Below are 16185 nucleotides of genomic sequence, written 5' to 3' on the forward strand. Positions count from 1 at the left end.
TATAAATAAACACCTGTACTTTGTGTTGTTTTGTAACTGGAAGGAGTTGCCTGCAAATTTATAGGGAGTCAAGGCAGCTTGTGTCCTGAGCCTGTGAGCAGAGCTGTTCTAAAGTAAACATGCGCCAGGCCCTCCTCCAAGGATGTTCATGTGTGGGTGAGCCCACAAATGCTGGGCTCTCTGCTTTGAGTTTTCTTTCAACCCCTATGCTAATCTTGGACGCATGCGTCCCGCCCGTCTTTCATCTGAGGCACCTTCTGAGAATTACAGTTTCCCTGCAGTCATGGCCTCTTCTGTAACTGCTGCCCTGTCTTTTCCAGGTATGAATGCTGCCGTCCGTGCAGTCGTGCGCATGGGGATCTACGCGGGGGCCAAGGTGTACTTCATCTATGAGGTCAGTGTTGTGCGGCGGTCCTGCTTTCTCTGACCCACAGGTGTCCCTGCCTTGAGCTGGCCTGGAGCTCTCACGCCTGCCAGGGTTGGTCCTGCTGACCATAACCCTGAGTCAGTAGTGACAGTGTGCTCAGGGGGCCAGCAGGGGAGCCCAGGTCCCACTAGAGCTGGCCTGGGAGAACGTGCTCCCTGTCCAGATGCACCTCTTTGAGGTTTGTGTTAGCGAGCGAGGGGAGGAAGGAGATGAGACAGACACAGAATGCCACTTTGGTATCAACTGGTCTGGTAGGATTAATGATCTCAAACTGGTTGTATTTATTTATGTTTCTCATTCCTTATAGATGTGATATAATCACTTAAAATGGGGTTGAATTTGAATAAACACTAAAGTGAATGTGATAAATCAGCCACTTTGAGCTTGTCATATATAAATGTAACACCCAGACCACCTCCCTAGTATCTGTTTATCTGTTTACATCAGATGAGGGGTCTGAAATCCAACAGCAGCCATGGCCCATTATCGTCTGCATTGGGGGTCCTGGCAGTTTAGAAGTGAATAGTGTTTGGAGGGAAGGCACAAATATAGTTTGGACCACATGACTTATTTCAAACACTACTAGGAAAAAAATTTATATTTTCAATTTATGAAACATAATTAAGCTTAAAAAAGGAATTAAGAGAATATATATTTTAAATGATTTAATTCCTTTAAGGCCACTGTTAGTATTTTATGCTGATTCCTGCTGATATTATATATGTGAAAAACTAGAAAATATCTATATTTTTTTAATTATGACAAATATACTTGGTATAGTACATTTTCTACCAACCATTACATTATGATGATTTTCTATATGCTGCACACATCCCACAACTATTACTTTAAATGTCTATATAATATTCTCTCACACTGATGTCTCAGCATTTACCTGACCATTTATTTACTGGGTCATTCCATTGCCACACCACTGGGCTATTTAGGTCACTACCCATTTCTCAACTCTCATAATACAGCAAGATCCATATTAATATGTGAGGCTCTTTTATGCTTTGTATTATTATTATGATCCCAAGGCATAGACTGAGTTAGAAGGCATAGCCCTTATAATGGGTTTCGATGTGTCTTATCTGTGATTTCAGAAACTTGTTCCAGCCCACCCTGTACCCCTACACCACACCCAAAATGGTACCAGATCCACTGATTCTGTATGCACGGCCCTCATCTGACTGACCAGAGTTGGTGTGGGTTCCAGGGCAGTTTACTAAAGTAATTTTCTCCTTTTGTGATGTGGCCACTCATGGTCTTTGCACATTGGTCTGAATAGCCTTTTTTCTTTCTTTCTTTCTTTCTTTCTTTCTTTCTTTCTTTCTTTCTTTCTTTCTTTCTTTCTTTCTTTCTTTCTTTCTTTCTTCCTTCCTTCCTTCCTTCCTTCCTTCCTTCCTTCCTTCCTTCCTTCCTTCCTTCCTTTCTTTCTTTCTTTCTTTTCTTCCTTCCTTCCTTCCTTCCCTCCCTCCTTCCTTCCTTCCTTCCTTCCTTCCTTCCTTCCTTCCTTCCTTCCTTTCTTTCTTTCTTTCTTTCTTTCTTTCTTTCTTTCTTTCTCTCTCTCTCTCTCTCTCTCTCTCTCTCTCTCTTTTATTTTTTCTTCAGATTTTATTTATTTATTTTTAGAGAGGGGGAAGGGAGGAAGATAGAAAGGGAGAGAGAAACATTGATGTGTGGTTGCCTCTTGAGAGCCTACAACCGGCGACCTGGCCCACAACCCAGGCATGTGCCCTGACTGGGAATTGAACCAGCAACCCTTCTTGGTTCACAGGCTGGCATTCAATCCACTGAGCCACAGCAGCCAGGGCTTCATTTTCTATTTGGATGTATTTAGGGTCAAATTGCCTCTGTGGGTGTCTATCCTATGCCTGGCCCTGCAGTCACTGTCCTCTGTTCACTGATGTGGAATGAGCACAGGACGCAGGGCCGCGGTCACCACTTCCACGTCTCTACTCCCTTTGATGTTTGAGTTTGCACTCAGGTACCTGTTCTGCTTCTGCTGAGGAGTGTACATGCATGAGCACAGCTTCCTCTGCCTTTTAATTTTATTTTGGGGAGGAGAGGGAATTGCATTCTGCCTTTGAACTTGAGAGAAGACACCACACCCGGCCTATTGCCAGTTCCTAACACGTGGTTTTAAAAAATCTCTTGGGGGTTGGTGCACCCTTAGGTCAGCTTCTGTTATAATTAACAAAATGCTTTCAATTTCTCTGAAGACAAATTTACTTAGATTTGTGGTGTCCGGCATGTTCTCCCAGAAACCTTTGATTTCACTGACTGCTGGCTCCTTCAGTTTTGGGGACCCTCCTAGGCAGTGCTATAGTTGTACTGAGCTGAAGAGCTCTCACTAAAGAGGTGCACTTTGTTTTCGTGATGACTTTGCAGTGTGTCGAGGGAAGGGAAGGAAGTCATTTCAGTTATTTCATAGTTAAAGGAACGGACTTGTCCTTGTGGACAGTTCACTTTCTCTGTGTCACTATTCATCACTAGCTGCGCTGGGAAGAGAGCTTGAATCCTACATCAGCATCCCAAGGACATTCATTACTATCTGGAGACTTTTTGATCATCCCATTATGGGAAGAGGTGCTACTGGCATCTAGGGGGTGGAGGCCAGGGATACTGCTCAATATCCCACGATGCAGAGGGCATCCCCCCAACAAGGAATTGTCTTGCCGACATGTCAGTAATGCTGAGGTCTGGAAACCTGCCTTAAACCAAGGGGGCTATGTTCTTCAACTCCTCTCTGAAGCAGGGTGAGCTCTACTTCCTGCCCCTTCCAGCTGATGGGAAGTGAGGAGTCCCATTTCTGAATAGATCCATCTCCACTAGAAAAAAAACGGGTATGTTCTACAGTTACTCCACAGGGAAGATGCCACAGAGAATTTTTGTGTGGAATGGTGTTAGAATGATTCTAATTTTCATAATAATTATTTTGTTGGTAATTGGCAACTCTGATGGAGGGCATCTCAGGGCATATAGCTGATTGTATTGTGTGTGATTTGGCACTAGGAGTGATCTTGCTTTTGACGTTCATGGATATGGAGGGAAAAGGGATTGGCTTGCAGACAGAGGCACGGGAGCTGAAATTGCCTGTCTGGAGATGATGCAATGCTTCTCATGGCACCCCGCCCCCCAACCACTGAAAGAGAGAAATATTGTACTAGTGGGCAGAAGGGGATCTTTCGTGTCTGGCCTACCCTGTGCTTGCCATGTCCCCTTAGACCCACGGGACGTCGCACCGGTGATCAATATTATTTCATTGAATTGAAATCATTTGGGGAGTCATCATTTCTCTATAACAGATGTAATGACCCTGTACCTGCTATTCTGAAATTCAAAAATGTCTGAAATCTGCCAGTTGTTTCCTAAGTCATTTGGGCAACCAACCTGGGTGACGCTGCGTGCAATCCTTTCTCATCCACCCTGAGTGACAGCCCCTCAAATGGGAGGCAGTGGCGCCCACTCTTGACAGTGGCAGTTCATGTATGCTCACTGTGTGTCTGCAGTGCTCAGGATCCCAGCCTTCTCAATGCTTCCACCTCTCCCACCCATGGGCTTGGGGAAGTGATTATGTACCTATGTCCATATTCCAGTGACAGTGGATAAGTAAATTTACCTCTCTGGCCCTGTTTCCTCATCTGTTGAGTGAAAATCATATTTGCCCTTCCTGCAGTTAGAAAAGTTTTGAGCCCAAGTCGGGCAAGGGGGTTGTGGGCCTGCTGGGTAGGGGTGCAATGGTATGTGTGCCTTTGGTGCTATTGGTTTTCTCCAGGGACAGCATCGGGGAATGGGGGCTCTGAACCAAATTCACTTTTCTAAAGGCCTTCTCAGAACTGCAGACGTGTCCATGTGTTCTGCTGTGTGTGCCCTGCCCTGATGGACAGGGTTCCCTTCTACACTGCACACGTAGCGCTATTTGGTATTTGCAGGGGATGATGGGAGGCTGTGGGGGGGTGTCCTGCACAGTGTAGGTTGCTTAGAGCATCCCTGCCTCTGCCCTCCAGGAGCCAGGACCACACCACTGCCCCACAGCAGTGACCAGCAGAAATATCCCCAGACACTGCTGGTGTCCCTGGTGAGCCAACGCTCCCTCTTTGATTTGGGCTCAAATTTAGGAGATGTTTGGTTTTATTTTTTCAAAGCATCATTCAGTGAATTATTCAACATATTTGTCCATTTATAGTCTAGTTTCTAAGTCCACCTAGACTTTTCAAGGTGACTCACACACCAGAACAGTCAGGATTAATTATTGAAAGAAAGGAGTTTGGGGTTTTGTTCTTGAGCAGAAAATGTGTGAGAAGTGTATTGAGCAGAAACCACTGGCATTTCTGCTGGAGGCCTGGCACCAGGCTTGTTCTGTCTGGCCGGGCGAGCAATGTGGATCGGGAGCAGCTCTACGTGCGCTGCCTGCTGAGCCCTTGGGCGCTGTTCAGGGCCAGGCTGGGCAGGGACGATTAATCTGTTCTTTCCACTTGCTGAGCCAGTTGTTGATTTATTTATATTTATTTTCTTTCAGGCTAGGACTTTTCCCTACTAGTGCCTGCAGCTTCTTGGGGACTGCGAGGGCATTACGTGTTTTTGCAGAAGACGGCCCTGGGGGTGGCCTGCCCTGGGTTTCGGTGGACCAGGCAGACACGGGGTGGGGGAGCCCATGTTACCTGCTGGTGCTGTCTTGGCTGCAGGCACGGTCGGCTGGTTGCAATTTAGTGTAATATGTGGGTTCAATATTTCCATTACCTAAAGGTTTTTCTGCAGACTTAAAAAATCATTATTATTACAGCTCTTTAAATGTGACTCATGGAAAAGCCTTCCCTCGGTGCCACACCTCTTGACGTTTGGGCACTGCTCAGCGACAGCATTGGTGAGGCTGTCAGCAGGACTCACCTGCTGTGATCATCCGAACATTGAAAAAGGGCTAGGAATGATGCCCAATGCCCATCATTTTCAGCAGCTGCTCTTTTGAGTGTTAAAAATAAGTCATTCTACAAGTCAGAGAGTCAGGACTTCCTATTGTTAAGGAATAAGGGCTTTAGAACAGCCTCAGGAGCTAATAGTCAGGTTTTCTCAGGCTGGCTGCTGCAGGTGCCTGGGCCTCGCTCTCCCTGGAGGTCCAGTGAGCGGCTTTCCCACTGGGGTTCCGCAGACTGGTTCCCTCTCTTTCTTTCTCTCTCTATCCTTCCCTCCCTCTCTCCCTCTTCCCCCTCCCTGCTCTCCCTGTCTCCCTCCCTCCTTCCTTTCCTTCCTTCCTTCCTTTCCTCCTTCCCAGTTTGAATGACCACACGTAATTGCACTGGGCTCAGAACTCTGAGCATCATGACCTGACTTAACACACGAATAGATAAGCTCTGATTGTCAGTTAATAGATTGCTATCACTTTCCTCTTTCTAACAGAAACCCTGTCTTTGCCATGGGGTTCATTATTTTCCTTCTCAGATATGATGAACTACCTGCTGTCAGCTTTTAAAGTGAGAAATGTTATATTATGTCCAAACGAAAAAACAACAAGAAAAACCTCCACCATTTCCAAGGAGGGCAGTGCAGGAAGACATATGTAGGTCACCTCTCCCTGTGGGTATTGGAGGTCTGGGTTCCACCTGTGTCTTGGCCTGTGAGACAGTGATGGATGCTGGTGTTCCCTGAAGGGACCAAGAACAGGTTAAAATGTCAATGCTGATATTTGGGGACTCTGGTGTTGTATCCTTTTCTCACCCCTCCTGTCACTACCTTTACCTCTCCCAGAAGTTCCTTGAAGGCCAAGCAAGGTGACCAGAATCACACTGCCTCCTTTCCTGGAGGTTGTACACATAACTGTTTCTGCATTTTAACTTCCTTAAAGGCAAAGCTACGTAACCACTAAATGTCTGTCTAAAAATGGGCCTAGTGATGCTCTAATGTACAGTTCAGCATCTCTCTGTGCAGCTGACGGGTAAATGTTTATGTTAAACGACCTGGAGCCCCTCCCTTTCGTGCATGCACAGTCCAAGGTTAGTTGAGCTTCTAACATTAATTAATGAAAAACAGGTGTCCTGGGACCTGCATTCCCTCCCTTCCCTCAGGAACCTTGGCTGGGCCATCGAACAGTAAAGGAGACACACTGAGCTCCCAGGGGATGCTGCTGGTGGCCTCTGTGGCTTGCTCCTCATCCCAACATGGTTCTCTTGACTTCAGATGGAGTCGAGTGCCTGTTGACACTTGAATGTTCAAATCACAGAAGTGATCATCTCCCTCCCCTGCCTTTGCCTCCCCCACCCTCACACTGTCATCACCATGGGGCTGATTAAATAATTTACTGTGAGGTGACAGGCTCTCTCTGCCTGGAGTAAGGGGACTGGCTTCTCCTGCTGTGGCTTTCAGTTTTATGACCTCCCTGGAATTGTGCATTGTTAGCTGTAGCTTCAAGATACCCAGGAATGCCAGCGGGATAAGTAAATAAGTCTTGTCAGTTTATTACAAAGTTTCCACAAACACAAGGATCAGGGTTATACAATGACTGGTCGTGTTCTAACCTGTTTAAGATTCGGAAGTTGATGAATCTTGTCAAGGATAAATCCAAAGGCAAGACAGACGTCTTCCCTGAAGTCATGACATCGATGAGCATGGGTGACTTAGTTCCCTAGACTAGAGCGTTTGTGCCCTTAGGACCTGGTGGGGTTCAGCAGGCTCTGGGAAGGGGAAAGGAAATGCGTGATCAGAGGTGCTGCATGTGAGTTTCCCGGGGCAAAGTAAACACATAATTCCTAAACTTTGAAAGCCATTGACATGAACCGTGGCTCGCTTTGTTTCCACGAACACCCAGTTTTGCATGGTGTCATTTACTGAATCTGGCACTTGAGAGCGATTCAGAGGCGACCTCTCCACATGCTTCCTCTCAAGCTCTGTAAGTGAAAAGTTGCAATTTATTAAGGAATAAACCAGGAAAACCTTAACCCTACAGGAAACAAAAATACATATTTACTCAAAAGCAGCAGAAGCCCTGGAGAAGTCTCTGAAGGCTAGTGATAACCATATCTAGAAAATACTTATGAGGTGCATTCTCTTTAGTAGGTGTTTGGAGTGATTGCCATTTAAACAGTGATGTGTTGCCTGAAGAATGCAGGAAATTGATTTGGAGAAAGCACCGCAGAGCTGACAAGGCCTGTGGACACCTAGAGGGGAAGCACCCTAGAAGAAAAAGCCTACTATGCTGTAGCACAAGGCTGCAATTTCCCTCTGGGTCTTCAATTAAAAAAACAAAACACAGATCTCTTATAAGAGAATGCCACCCACAGATGGACTAGCTTGATGGATTTAACAGATGTCTAAAAACACAAGTCAAAATCAATACAGTGTGATCAAATGACACCCTGTAAAAAATTCTGTGGGACGATGGATTTGATATATCTGCCTAAGGGTTCATCCTATGAATTAGGACCAACAACAAAGGTACTGCTACTTTAACTCAAAAACTAAGCATGGCTTTAAGATTTTTATGGCTTGTTTTTATGTGAGTCATTGAACTGGCTCTGAAGGCAAATTCCACAGGAGAATTTTAGACTATGTCTTGGACTCTGGCAGTATGGGAATAAGTATTCAGCCTTTCAAGGAGGCTTCACTAGAAGAAACTTGCCTGAATTTATAAATGATGGTACATTTGTGTAAGATCAGGCCTCCTAATTTAGTAATCTATTCCTCCTAAAATTCAGCCCAAAACTGCAGTTGGTAGTTATTTTTCAAATGTTACTTGAGTTTAATGACTTTGCCAATTGAAAAATGAGTCATTTCCTATAATTTGGCCCCTGCGTGCAGTAAGGAGGTTGCTGTGAAGGAACCGTCACAGAAGCATTCTTTTTATTCTTCATCACTGGCTTTACCATATGTATCTATGCCACATGGAATAACCAAATACGTCTGGAGAACATTTTAGTTTTCAAAATGTGTGCTATGATCTGTGAAACTGTTTTCCATGTTCTAACTCTGGAAACAAAAAGGATTTATAAATGTTTTTATTAAGTCAGTATTTCCATTCTGAGGCATACTATAGGTAAGTAATTTTGTCCGCTCCCAGTGTGGCATGTACTAAGCGTTAGATCGTATGTGGTGTCTGATGATGGAGGCACGTGTTGCAGGAATAATCTGAAGGTCCATTCCTTCAGCCTGCATGGTAGCAGGATCTCTCAGCATCCTCTGACATCCCTGCAGGCGACAGTACAGCTGGACTGCCCCTTTCCCTTGTCTGTTTAGTTGCCTAACAAGTAAACATACAGAAATTAGGTGCCCTGGCTGGTGTGGCTCAGTTGGTTGGAGCATCGTCCCATGGACTAACAGGTCATGGATTCGATTCCCACTTAGGGCACATACCCAGGTTGCAGGTTCGATCCACAGTCAGGACACCTACGAGAGGCAACTGATCAATGTTTCTTTCTGACATTGATGTTTCTCTCTCTATCCCACCCCCAACCCCTACTAAAAGCAAAGGATAAAAAGTCCTCTGGTGAGGATTAAAGAAAAGAAAGAAATTACTGGAATGGCTGTCGGTCTAGGCTGGGAGGTTTTCACTCCCTTTTCTGTGAAAGCCTGTGGTTAGTGCAGTTAGTTGGTTTTCCCTCCTGATCTGCCCAGGGTGGTTTTCGTCGATGCCTGCTGTACTGGCCTAGTTAATGGGAATATTTTCTCCCCTTTTCAGAAGTATGCAGGTTTGGACGATAAAACATCATCTTTTTCTGTAGGGCCTGTTTCAGCCCAGGGGTTGAGCATCTGAAACAGGCTTGCTCCTGTGCACCTCCCAAGCTTCATAGCAATGAGGCCAGAAAGTTAGCACTGCCCCTGATGGCAGTCTGCTCCTAAGCGTCTCCTCTCCTAAGGATGGCATGCTGTGCTGTGCTGCAGTGATGCGCATTCTTCACAGAGACCTGGGAGTGTGCAGTGGCAGAAATCATTCAAATGGCAACCCTAAGACTAGATATTCTCACATACCAAGATGGACCATAAACAGCAGCTCTGATGAGTGCTCCCCTCCCAGAGAGAGCCCGGATCCAGTCACTCTCTTGCTTATCACCCCGCGGTCCACAACAACAGCCCTGCCAGGCTCCATACTTTAAATAGAATAGGCTAAAACTGTGCACCCTGTAAAGCTTACACAAGGAGGGAAATGGGAACAAAGATGGAGGAGGGGTCCTTAAAGGTTGGCGGAGGTGTGTTTGGAGGAACCTCCATGGCTTCCCCACGCAGGCAGTGGGTGGGTAGTGAGCCACTGGAATCAGCCTGTCCTGGGGCTGAGGACAGCAGGGTATGCGAGGGGCTCGGGACTGGGGCCTCAGTGGCCACAACCTGCAGAGATGCCTGCTGCTGTAAGACAGACCTGCTCTTGATTTCTCTTTGTTCTGTCATTTCATGCTGATGTTCCCTTTCTTATTTGTTACAGATATGACATATGTATATATATATATATAACACTAGACTGTACACACATGCACATATACATGCGTATTTGTATACAGTAGTCCCTCTCTATATCGCGGCCTCACTGTATCGCGAGATTTTTAAAAATATTATATTATTTATCGCGGATTTTTCACTATATCGTGGGATTTTGCAGTACTGTATACGTATGTTGTTAGTTACGTAAAGTTACGTAGGTTTAAGAGTGTAGAATAAATGTAAGGTTCCTACTTCGCGGGGGGGTCTAGAACGTAATATCCGTGATAAGTGAGGGAATACTCTATTAAAATATATGTATGATATAGAATACAATATATTATCTATTGGTTTGGCTCAGTGGATTGAGCGTCGGCCTGCGAGCTAAGTGTCGCTGGTTCGATCTTCCAGTCAGGGCACATCAGAGAAGGAAAACTCTGACTCCAAAAAACCTCCGCTGCCTTGCGGCATACCTCTTCAGGGGAAAGGCTAAGGGAGTAAACCCCGACAGAAAATCCGGAGCCGGAGTCCCTAAGGCGGTTCGACGTTGTAGCCAACACCGGCAACTGCTGCAGCGCACCTGAAGCCAAGCTGTATTGACTCCGTCTTTCCCTTGGACCCTTCAGCTGCGAAGAGAGGGGGGGTCTGCTGCATGGGCAACAGCAGACCCTCCATATCACCCTGCCCAGGCTCTGTAGCTTCAGCGTCATCGCAAGATGTCGATTCAGCACGGGAGGAGACAGATACGATGTCACTCCTGAGTCGGACTGCACAGCCATTCTCGGCGGTGCAGATAGACTCTTAAGAAGCTACACCATCGTCTCTCGAGACGGACGGCTGCCGACGACGACAAATGTAAATATGAATACATATATGCGCATGTGTATAATCTAGTGTTATATAGTACTTATCATGTAAATATACTAATATATAATGTTCTATGTTCATTATATTATTAATATAAATTTTACATTTATAAGTATACAAATTACTCAATCATCAAGATCCCTGCAGTATTGATTAGTTTATGGACAAGGCTCTATACTCAGTGGGAGTTTCATTATTTAAAATCTTTATTTCTTTTTTTTTTTTCTTAGCCTTCACTAGGTAGGGAACGTGAATTCACAATGATGATAAACCTTGGTAAATGGTTAAGGCTTGTTCCATTTTAAGGGTAAATGCTCTGGAAAGTGAGTCACTTCAATGAAGATGCAAGTGAATATATCTGATTTCTTGTTCTTGTATATTTTGTTGGTAAATGATAAATGCTTCTTAGAGTTGAAAAGTGATTATTTTGAGGTCCTAGAAAAAAGTGTGCAATTGTATCCTAATTCACTCACAGCCTCCCCTTGGTATAGAAAGATGTCACTAATTGGAAGGGAGGTGACTGAATTATTGGGGTAATATTCAGCCATGCTTGTAAAGAATATTTTAGATATATCAAAGGCAGCATGGATTTGCCTGGGCCAATGGAGGCCTTGACAGGAATGCTTTCATGTGTGCTATGTGCTTGACACCAAGTATGTTTTTGTTAAATGACACACAGTTTTAGGGTAAGTTTGTCTCTTTTCAACCTCTCGGGCACCATTAGGCAACAGTGCTCTGGACGAGTCTGGGTTGGCAATCCCACTCTTAGAGGTTAAATCCGGTGCATTCCCACCTTTCACAACTGAGTGTCTGCAAAACACTGGGCTCCTAGCACTTAACTGCATTGTCTTTTAGGATCAATGAAGGCTGCAACAACATTTACCCAGTTTTAAAAAGATTTTGGTTCTTTTCCCCAGGGCTACCAAGGCATGGTGGACGGTGGCAGCAACATTGTGGAAGCAGACTGGGAGAGTGTGTCCAGCATCCTGCAAGTGGTAGGTGCTGAGTGCAATAGATTGTTTCTCTCTGTGAGGAAGGTACTCTCTTCGTTTGAAACCATTGATCTTTATGCTCCTGTCAGACTTTAAACAGATTCATCTGCTGCCTGGCCTTATTTTTACCTGCCCTACAGGAAAGAAAACATCTTAATGTGTCACTTAATTAATTTTATAAAAACACTTTACATCATGCAACTGGAGGAATTATCCTTGCAATAAAAATTTATGCATAGTAGCTAGCTTTCCTCATGGTACTTTTAGCAGATTTTATTTTATTTTTTACACCACATTAATGTTGAGGCAGTTTTGTTTGTTGATAGCATTGTGACTATAGTTAATAATACTTGTCATATACTTGAAATTTGTTAAGACAGATCTTAGGAGTTCTCACAGCATTCACACAAAAGGTAACTGTGCGAGGTGATGGACATGTTCATTTATTTGACTGTGATAATTATTTCACAGTGTATAGATATAGTAAGTCATCATGTCACATACCTTAAGAATGTTAACAATGCTGTATTATTTACTTACAAGTTGCTAAGAGAGTAGATCTTAAAGCTTTTCACTACAAAAAGAAGTAATTATGCAAGTTGATAGACTTATAAACTAATCTTATTGTGGTAATCATTTCACAATATAGGCACCTATCAACTCATCACATTGTGCACCGTAAGCTGACACAATGTTGTATTCCAATTATATCTCAATAACAGTCGGGGAGATGATAGCAGGGTATGTTTTAATACCAGTCACAGCTCCGTAAGTCTACACATAAACGTTGACTCTCCTAGCTATCAATATGTAGCTAGAGTGATATTTGCAAAAAATCAGGACAGTATTGTTCAAATTCCAGACAGCAAACTGTGCGTGCAAGGAAGCATTTCCCTGATTGTGCAGAAGACAGGAGATACAAGTGTGGTTGTGGAGTGTGTGTGTGTGCACACTGCCTACTTCTCTGTATCTTGGTCAACTCCGGTTTCATCCCTGCAGCCCAGCATATTATCTCCTCCCTGTTTATGGGCTGCTGACTTAACTTCCTGTTGTTAGAAATCATATGACCCTCTAATTAATTGCTCTTGGTCAAATCAAAGAGCAGAAAAACAGCTTACCTTTGCTCTGTGTCCTGCACCTGCCACCCAGCCTCACCTGTGCTGTGGCAAGTCATAACGTCGTCCCCATCATACTGACTGTCATTAACACAGGGTCACTGTTGATGAGTGAGCTCTCTGACGTGAGCATGCATTTGAAGGACTGCTCGCCAATTCCAGCTTTATAAGTGCATCCCTGATGTATGCAAGGGAACCCTGCACTTTCTAAATACAACTAGGAATTCATTTCTTAAGGACCAGGTGGGAAAAATCATGACTTATCTCTCTGGAAGTTAGGATGACACAACTTAAGGTTTTTTGTTGGTTTGTTTTTAAGATTTAACCTTTAAGAAGGATTAGGGCTAGGATGATGTAGTTAAAAAATAAATCTCTTTGTTCACAGATTCCTATTTTGCCTACATGTATGGTGAGCTCTGAGTAATGGAAGGGGAGGCCTGTTGCCCGGAGTCACTGGACAGGTGCTTTTTGACCTAGGCTGATGCCAGCACTGGGTCTGTCTTAGGCTCAGGGAGCAGAGGTCCCGCTGCCTGACGCTGCACAGCCTCCAAGGTGGCTGTCATCACTTTGCGAACTCTTCTCTGCATGTTTAGCCGATAGCAGTCCTTGTTTCCATGCCCTACTTGGCTCCCCCTGGGCGTGAAGCCTTTGTCTCTACTGAATTCCAGGGTGGAGCTAAAAAGGGGAAACAAACTTTCACAGTGGACCAACTGAAGAGATTGAAGGGCGAGAAACCTAACTTTGGAAAATCCCATGTCTACATCAGCACTAACAGGTGCCAATCTATCCATTGTCCCACACAATTGTTAGGAGACAGATACATAGGATTTTGTTTCTTTTTCAGGGCGGGACTATTATTGGCAGCGCCCGGTGCAAAGCCTTCCGTACCCGGGAAGGCCGCTTGAAAGCTGCTCACAATCTGGTGCAGCGGGGCATCACCAACCTGTGCGTGATTGGCGGGGACGGCAGTCTCACTGGGGCCAACATCTTCCGGGAGGAGTGGAGCGGGCTGCTGGAGGAGCTGGCCCAGAACGGTGCGTGTTTGTGTCCCCTGCGTCCCTCTCCTGGTGTCTCCCCCCGCTTCCATCTTCTCCTCCCTGCAGAGAGCTTTGACCTCACACACCCTGCCTGTTTTGCTGTCATAGAAGTATTATTCATGGTGTCAGGTTTTATAGTCACCACCTCAGGGCTTAATTGGACCTCAAATAATAACAATAGTAAGAATAATATTTATGTCACTGTACTGTGGTAGAAGTATTGTTACACGATTCCAGTTTCATACAAAATATGGCCAGCGGAGTCGTATTGCTGGAACTAATAGCCAGTTTATTTGCCCTGAAGCACTTGCCCTGAGTTCTGTAAAATCTGTCCAGGAAGGAGAGTGGCCACCAGATTCCAGCAGCAGGGGCCCAACAGCAGCTTCTGTCCACTGTACTCTGGTCTGATGCTGGCTGGGTGGTGACAAAGACGAGGAATAGCTACCCGAGTCCCTGCCTAAGCTGTCCCCAACCTTGACCCCTCTGAGTTGATTTGGGCAGATCTGCTCACTCAGTCTTTTCTGAGGGCATTAAGTAGACAGTACCAACTGACTAGCCCCCCCCCCCCCCCCACAGGCCTATAAGAAATCAATGTCATGGTTTTATAATATTCTTATGTACTTAATTCTGGGATTGTGATGTTTCCTTATTGAGAGTTAGACCATCCTCTCGGGCTGTTACCAGACAGAAGTCAGATTTTACTCACCGATTGCGATGTGCAGACCCTCCCACTTTGATTTTTAGTCCCATGCTCTTGTTTATGATAGCTCCTTTCTTGTCATCACCTCCACTGTTGTCTGACATTTTTTTTCCATGAGTGTAGAGAATTAGGTCATGGAGAGTTCTGAGAAAACAGAACAATATGGAAAGCGTGTTCAGAGTCATAGGTCTGTGTACGCATGGCCATCCTATCTCCTGCCTCGCATGCCCATGGGTCCACAGGCTGCTCCCAGTGATGGAGAGTGTGGCTGTATCCCCTGCAGGCAAGATCAACAAAGAGGAGGTGAAGAAGCATGGGTACCTCAACGTCGTGGGGATGGTGGGCTCCATCGACAACGACTTTTGTGGGACAGACATGACCATCGGCACTGACTCAGCTTTGCATCGGATCATTGAAGTCGTCGATGCCATCATGACAACGGCCCAGAGGTAGACCTGGAGGAGCAGTGGGTGGGCAGGTGGCATGGGGCACCCAGTGCACTGCGGTTAGACACTTGTGCTGACTCTTGAAGTTTCCACAGAGGGTGTTCTGGTGCAGCTCCTGTCACTTGAATATTAGAAACGGTGCAAGAAAATTGTTCTCAGGTTCACTTTTTACTTTCAGTTTTATAAAGTTACTTTTCTCCCCACCATCAGGGAAGAAAAACATGTTCATTAGAGAGAATTTAGTAGACAAAAGTCACCATTATCTAAAGTCTTGCCCAGAGTTCTCCTGCAGGAATAGTGGAAAGTAAAAGTGTGTGTGAATGTCACCGCAGCCCATGCTAGAGATGTGGGGAGGTGTCCCCATCCTACGTGGTTACATTTGTAACCTGCCATGCACTGAAGTGTCAGTGAAGCCATGGCACTTTGTCCATGGTGATGCAGACTCCAACAAATGCTGTAAAAGGTGGACCTGGAAAGTGTACTCACCCCCCACACCTGTTTACTCATAAAAGTTTAAAATACTCTTGTGATAGCATTTGCTTCTGTAGAAATTGGTCGTTTTGGGGAAGGCTGGGCACCTGCCATAATCATGAAGCAGTCTTACTGTCTGACTTGGCTGTGACAGCACTTGTTTCTGTGTGTCCTGTGCTCTTCCCAGCGGTGGTAAGTGGACACTCCTGTCTCTCTTCCAGCCACCAGAGGACCTTTGTTCTCGAGGTCATGGGGAGACACTGCGGGTATGTATGTGCAGACATGATTCAGGTGTAAAGGATCCTCCCTAGGACCCTGGAGAGCCCCGCACCCCAGTGCAAATGCTGCGGGAGGGGTTCGCGAGGGTCCAGTGGCTCCCAAGCAGGCTCAGCATTCCGTCTGCCCAAGGCCATTGCTGAGTGCTGGGTGCCCGGCAGCAGCCTAACTGGATCCTTGCTGTCTCTGCATAGGTACCTAGCCCTGGTGAGTGCCTTGGCCTGTGGGGCGGACTGGGTGTTCCTTCCGGAATCTCCACCAGAAGAGGGTTGGCAGGAGACCATGTGCATCAAGCTGTCAGAGGTAACTTGCTCTCTGCTTTCCTTGGCTTCCAGCCATTCTCCCTGCTCTGCACTGGCAGTGCCCTGTGAGTGCCCTTAGGGTTTTCAGTTTGGACAGAGTTTTAGACAGCTGAACACTGTTAGATTCTGAAGTGAATTTAAGCTGGGTGC

General features: G+C 45.5%; 1 protein-coding gene across 1 annotated transcript in view; it reads left to right on the forward strand.

The window, feature by feature from the left end:
• The window catches only part of PFKP (phosphofructokinase, platelet), a 55849-nt gene that overhangs the window by 12335 nt on the left and 27329 nt on the right, over positions 1-16185 (forward strand). The window contains exons 2-7 of the mRNA XM_090266449.1: positions 321-394; positions 11614-11691; positions 13648-13837; positions 14824-14989; positions 15679-15723; positions 15928-16036. Coding sequence (XP_090122575.1) covers positions 321-394; positions 11614-11691; positions 13648-13837; positions 14824-14989; positions 15679-15723; positions 15928-16036 — 662 coding nt within the window. The remainder of the gene's footprint in view (positions 1-320; positions 395-11613; positions 11692-13647; positions 13838-14823; positions 14990-15678; positions 15724-15927; positions 16037-16185) is intronic.

The sequence above is a fragment of the Furipterus horrens genome, unplaced genomic scaffold (assembly GCF_987537825.1).
Source record: "Furipterus horrens unplaced genomic scaffold, mFurHor1.1.pri manual_scaffold_2, whole genome shotgun sequence".
Classification (NCBI taxonomy): domain Eukaryota; kingdom Metazoa; phylum Chordata; class Mammalia; order Chiroptera; family Furipteridae; genus Furipterus; species Furipterus horrens.